This window comes from Chiloscyllium plagiosum, chromosome 41, assembly GCF_004010195.1.
Source record: "Chiloscyllium plagiosum isolate BGI_BamShark_2017 chromosome 41, ASM401019v2, whole genome shotgun sequence".
Classification (NCBI taxonomy): Eukaryota; Metazoa; Chordata; class Chondrichthyes; order Orectolobiformes; family Hemiscylliidae; genus Chiloscyllium; species Chiloscyllium plagiosum.
In genome coordinates this window covers 17,862,209-17,868,338 of record NC_057750.1, presented here as the reverse complement: position 1 = coordinate 17,868,338, position 6,130 = coordinate 17,862,209, and the positions used below count along the sequence as shown (strand labels likewise).

The following is a 6,130-nucleotide window of genomic DNA, read 5'->3' as shown; positions in this document are numbered from 1 at the left end:
ACTCAATACACAGAGCCTGAACTGACAAGTTTCAGTCTCACCACCAAAAGCCCTCACCTCAAATGTAAACATATCCCCATAAACTTCATTCCCAACATCCTGAAATACCAGAAGAAAACTTGTTGAACCCATTCCACGGTTAAGTATTTACAGAATAGCCCATCCAACAATAATTACATACAATGCTAGTCTGTCTCTACTCAGCGAGACATCCAGCTGCAGTTTATTTTGCTGGAACACAAACACATGACTTAGCGGCTGTTCAAGAGCCTCAGGGTCTCCTACCCTGCAGGACGCAGTCAGGTTATGGTCAGTTGGTTTCCAAAAGGATTGGACATAAAAGAATCTCCCCTCAGTACAGCTGTGATTGAATTTAAACACACATCCAAACACAGGAGGTTTAACCTCGAGGCTTCCAGTTCCACAAATGGACACGTGGAACAATTTATCACCTGCAGCCACACTTGCACACTCCCTCCCCCAACTACAATCTCCAAATTAGAGACACCCTGCTCCGTGGGTATTTGTTTGTAGAAGCTTTGGCCCTTGCCCAGGAAAACTTCCAAATATTACAGTCCCATAAATAGTACAGAAAATAAACACTACAGACCCATTGCATGTCAATATAATCAAAGCCTGTTAAGAATGTAGACGTGCTTGCATTCAGAGAGATTTGGATGAAATGGTGCTATACCACTCAGTACCCTAGCACTTAAAGTGAAACAGAAATTGTGTGGATTATCAGAATGCAGTGACTGAAGGGATGGTGGAAAAAAGCATGAAGATGAAGGTGGAAAGGGCGGGGCAGATGATAGAGAGAGAAGTGAAAAGATCCATTTTACATCCTTGGAACTAAAAGGTGTCCAGGACACAATGGTCAACAGTATCAGAAAGGTTACCATGTGATGGCTTGTGACCACAGTTACCCAGGATGTCTCTGCAATACAACTGCAAGTGAGTAGTTTCTGATCAGTTGCTGAGCTGGCCCCAAGTGAAGTAATCAATTTGCAGTCATGTTACAAAAACATAGTACTGTACCATCGCACTGATCGAAATGCAAGTTCAGGGGCTTGAGACTGCACTTGAAGTCTAACATCCAGGTCACCAGATCTGCCCCCTGACCCTCCCAAATTTGGAAGCTTGCTGTCCTGTCTCAATGTCAAAGACAGCTCATTTAACACAAAAAAACAAAGTGCTGGAGAAACTCAGGTCTGGCTCCATCTGTGGGGAGAGAGAGAGAGAGTTAACATTTCAAGTCCTGTGAATGTTCTGATGAAAGGTCACAGGATTTGAAACATTCATTCTGTTTCTCTCTCCACAGATGCTGTCAGACCGGCCAAGTTTCTTGAGCACATCAGTGTTTCAGATGGCCATCATCTGCAGTTTTGTTTCATTGTACAGTTTGAATCATCTGGCAAGACTCCCAGGATCTGGAAACAACATTGTTCCAACATGGACACCTGAGCGAGTATCTCCCACAGACGACAGGAATCTAAAATCTTTGCCTTTTTATCATTCTTTCAGGGGATGTAGGTATTGATGGTACGGCCATCATTTATTACTCATTTCTAACCTAGCAATGCTTGCTCGGCCCTTTACTGGACTTTCCCCAAGGATAGTATCGATCTGGTGGGTTTTTACATCAATTGCTGATGGTTTCATGGTCACCATCACTGAGACGAGCTTTCCATTACAAATTTATTATTCAAATGTACATTCCAGCAGTTGCTGAGTGAGATACAAATCCATAGTCATAGGATCTGTTTTCATGCTGTACATCTTAGTCTGGGCCTCTGGATGACTAGCCCAGGCCTCCGGATTATTAGTCCTGTGAGATCACCATTAAGCAGATATTGCTGGCAAGTGCTTACAGCAAGGTGACTGTGAAATCTGAACTGCACCTATTCAGGACTCCTGCCCTAAGTCTATGGAAACCTGGCTGGAAGTGTACCTTTTAAGCATATCGTTTTACAAAAATGTAATTGTATAATAATGAATTTCTGCCCTCAACAGCATAATGCTGTTATACACATCAGATAAGGAGACAGATGAAAATTGATGCATTTTAGCGACAGCTGCACAGAACAGGCATAACAGGCCCAAAGTAGTCAGTGCTTCATTTACCTCAAAATAGCAACACCAAATATAGCCACAATAGTTGTTTCATTAAAGACACAATTTTATGAAATGATTTATTGATTCTTCACAGAAACAGTACAAATCTGCTGACAATACCTTTCAATACCAATGCTGTGTTTATCTGATGTGAAGTCAGTAAGCAGTTCACATGCACATCTTTGTGGGTGTAACTGCACTCTGTGCAATCTGGAATCAGTCTCGGCTTGTACTGGACAGTCACACTTAGGAATTCACACCTTTAGTTTGGGCTTCAGATTACACAGTGGCTGTACTTGCGACCTCTCTATGACCAGTTTACAACGCATTGCTGCCAGCCAGTAACAGATGCATCAACCGTTTTCTTGTTGCTGACTAAGGATAAACTACAACTCAAACGACGTGTTAATAAAATCGTGAAATAAGTCAACGCATAATGCAATTCCCTACAAGGGACAGGCTTTGGAACTCAAGTTTTGAGGAAAACAACGCACAAATAAGGCATCAGAGGCCTGAATCTATCCTCCTCACCCTAACTTGTACTGGGAAAAACATGGCCTATTTAAACTCATGCAAAAAACTGATCCGAGAACAACTGAAGGAAAACTGCGCAATGAATCTTTCCATGGTAAAGTTACAGATGAAAGTTCTGCTGCTGTCGAGAAGTTCAATGAAATAACCCTCAATTTAGAGCAACAGGGAGGAAAACAAAGATGACACCCACTTGAAATATTTGGAAAAGTAAATTTAATATGAAATGTCGGCTTTGACTGAGGTATTTCACCTCAAAAGCAGCTTAGGTAGTGTTCACTGGCTATTTCACCAGGAACATTGCTGTTAAAGCCAGGGCACACATTCATACACTTGACAGAAGTGACCAGAGACTGGTGACCATCCAGAAACATCTCAAGCTGATGTGCTGCTGCAACAGCATTGGAGAGAGTGGGGAAAAAAAATCAAAGCACAAATCGAGCAGTTGTGTCTAGATTTCCAGGGCAGTTGGGAGAAAGTTCCTAACTTACTTGGTCAGATGTTTCCCAACAGCCATCAGTGGGGAGGACAGGAGTGTTTAGTATGAGCTATGTGATCTGCTCCTGTAACATTCAGAGAAAGCCCCCAAGAACAGGCCTAAAATAAATCACATGCAGAGATACTACACTGTAATGTTTGTTGGCAAGAGTCTCACAGTCACTGCTGTCAGCCATGAACTTTCATCAGGAAAAACACCCAAGATGGGGAGTTATCATTAACACGTGAGTAATGCATAGCTTGTTAGAGACTCAGAGCATCCTGAGGATGAAACGCCAGTATACATTTCAGAGTTCACAATAATGGTTTCTCTGACATATTACTGAGTTAAACGTGTATCGGTCAACCTAGAACTCACCTGACGTGACTCAGGTGGGCTTTTGTTTTGAAGGACAGCAGCATGTTAGAACACGTACATTATGCCGTTAAGGTGCAGAAGTGTCCTTTTGAAGGCCACACAAGTTGAACCGTTAAGTAATCATGGGCTTGGGTCAGAGGTCAGCCACTACTTTGGGCAAAAATGCACACTTTGCAAACCGTTTGCAAATAGGTTTTCGGTTACAGACCCCAACAGTGAGTGGCAAGCACATCCAAGAAAGATGCATGATCGACAAGGATAGAGGGTATTGTGCACCTACCCTTTCTGGCACTCTTAAATATTGCTGAAATTATTGGCTTTGTTCCTTTTTAATATTGGTCTTAAGTTATGAACAAAAAGCTATTTGTATATAGACAGGCATGGACGTACCATAACTAAGAATTCAGCCCAACCACCTTCACATACAGGTGGTACATAGTTTCCAATGCACAGGCTGGTTTCACTGGCACCACAATTACTTTGCCCAGCTCGGTCCATCACACTCCCATGCACAGAACACCTTGACTCCAAAGAATTCTGCTGGTGGTATTTCATCAAATTTAAACCAAGTTTCGGAGGAATGGAGTGAAAGTAAAAGCAGCGCTTAAAAAAAAAGTTTCATAAAACGGATTAGCTGAATGGCTCCAAAATGAAAAATGATGTTTTCATGCCTTTTCAAAAAGCCACAAAGAACATTTCAGATGTTCTTTCATTTTCTTTTAAATAAAAATAGCCAAAAGTTAAATCTGTTGCAGAAGAAGATTTGGATTTCAAAAGTAAAGCTTTGCCTGTAACAATTTGCAGTTATTCCATTTTGGAGATTTCAAACTTGGTCGTCATTATTTCCTGAAACAGGACAAAAGAAAATTGAATGAATCACTAGAATTAAAATTGCAAATGTTTAGTTAGCCACTGCGGAGTCTGCCTTAGTCCAAAATCAGCACAAACTGCTCAATGGATAATGGAATTTTAAGCGCACATCACATTTCTAAACTTTCTGCACTGTGAGCACAACCTCAAAATGGAGCACACCTGGATATCAAAAGAATCACTGTTGGGATTTTCCGCCAAATGTAGTTGCACACAGGCTTCCAAGGAGTAGCTAAACATTAAGCTTTACTCTTTTGAGCAATTATACCAAAAGAATATTTTAAAAGCTCTGAAATATTAATTTGATAAAAATCTGTATATCTTTACACCATTTTTCTCATTTAAGATTTGATTATTGACAGATACATGACTGAGGCACTGATATAATAGATTTGGGTGCATCAATCAGACCACACTAAATTACAAATTCAAATATGATCAATGACTTTGTTTTCTCAAATCAAAATTGAACAGAAACAACCAACGTTTCAACGCTGCTCAACTGCATTGTTTGCAACGGCTTTTTGCATTTGGCAAAACAAGCGACATTCATCAAACACAAAAGGGGGAAAGAAACACCTACCGAAATGGGTGTAATTGGCAGCCAGACTGCCTGTTGAGGAAAACTTAAACTCTACCTCCTTGTGTTTTCGACATGTTAAAACATTTTTTTCCCTCCCAACCCACATAAGGGATTATCCCAAACTCCTGGCCACACCTTGCTACTTCAGGTGAAAGATGAGATATGGACAGCAACCACTAAGCTGCACTCGGTTTCCACTGTAGAGAGGCTTGAATGCTGTAGTTTTGCCCAGGAATGACATTAGTTCTGCCCAAGAATGACATTAGTTCATGGCTGGTTATCCATTGCTGTGGAATTCTAGTGATATCACTCCTACCCATACCTCAGCTAAGACCCACCAACTCTACCCTGATTAGAATGTAGGCCAAGAGGCTGGTATCAACTGGGCTCAATCACATTCAGTTGTTAGCAACAGGATCTCCTGGCACTTCATCTCGTGCTGAAGCATTAGCAGAGTTCAACATGGAACAGTTAAAGATAACTGTTCCAGGCCAAGTCTGTTCTGAGGAAGGGTCACTCCACCTGAAACGTTAACTCATTTCTCTCACAGATGCTGAGCATTTCCAGCCATTTCTGTTTCAATTATGGTTAAAAGTAAAGCAGGCAACAGAAGCGATATTTTACCTCATCAGAATCCAGCAGGGTTGGCAATGCACTGGAAAACAAGATAAGAGGGAAAAAATAAAGAAGCAAAGTTAAGAAGAAAAATTGATGAGTCTCTGTTCAACAATCATCAATAGTTGGCAAAGTAGGACATAACCCGAATACAACCCGGTGAGGTCTAAGGAGCATACCCAACCAACCCCCCTCTCTCCACCGCACACGCCCCGCGTGACCGCCCCCCCCCTCTCTCCACCGCACACGCCCCGCGTGACCGCCCCCCCCCTCTCTCCACCGCACACGCCCCGCGTGACCGCCCCCCCCCTCTCTCCACCGCACACGCCCCGCGTGACCGCCCCCCCCCTCTCTCCACCGCACACGCCCCGCGTGACCGCCCCCCCCCTCTCTCCACCGCACACGCCCCGCGTGACCGCCCCCCCCCTCTCTCCACCGCACACGCCCCGCGTGACCGCCCCCCCCCTCTCTCCACCGCACACGCCCCGCGTGACCGCCCCCCCCCTCTCTCCACCGCACACGCCCCGCGTGACCGCCCCCCCTCTCTCCACCGCACACGC

General features: G+C 43.6%; 1 protein-coding gene across 1 annotated transcript in view; it reads right to left on the bottom strand.

Moving 5' to 3' along the window:
* Positions 1 to 2,158: 2,158 nt before the first annotated feature.
* Positions 2,159 to 6,130, bottom strand: part of LOC122542901 (transmembrane protein 87A-like) — a 76,622-nt gene continuing 72,650 nt past the window's right edge. Inside the window, exons 20-21 of the mRNA XM_043681036.1 lie at positions 5,580 to 5,610; positions 2,159 to 4,348 (exon numbers count right to left, since the gene is read on the bottom strand). Of these exons, the coding sequence (XP_043536971.1) occupies positions 4,307 to 4,348; positions 5,580 to 5,610 (73 nt within the window). The 3' untranslated portion in view covers positions 2,159 to 4,306. The remainder of the gene's footprint in view (positions 4,349 to 5,579; positions 5,611 to 6,130) is intronic.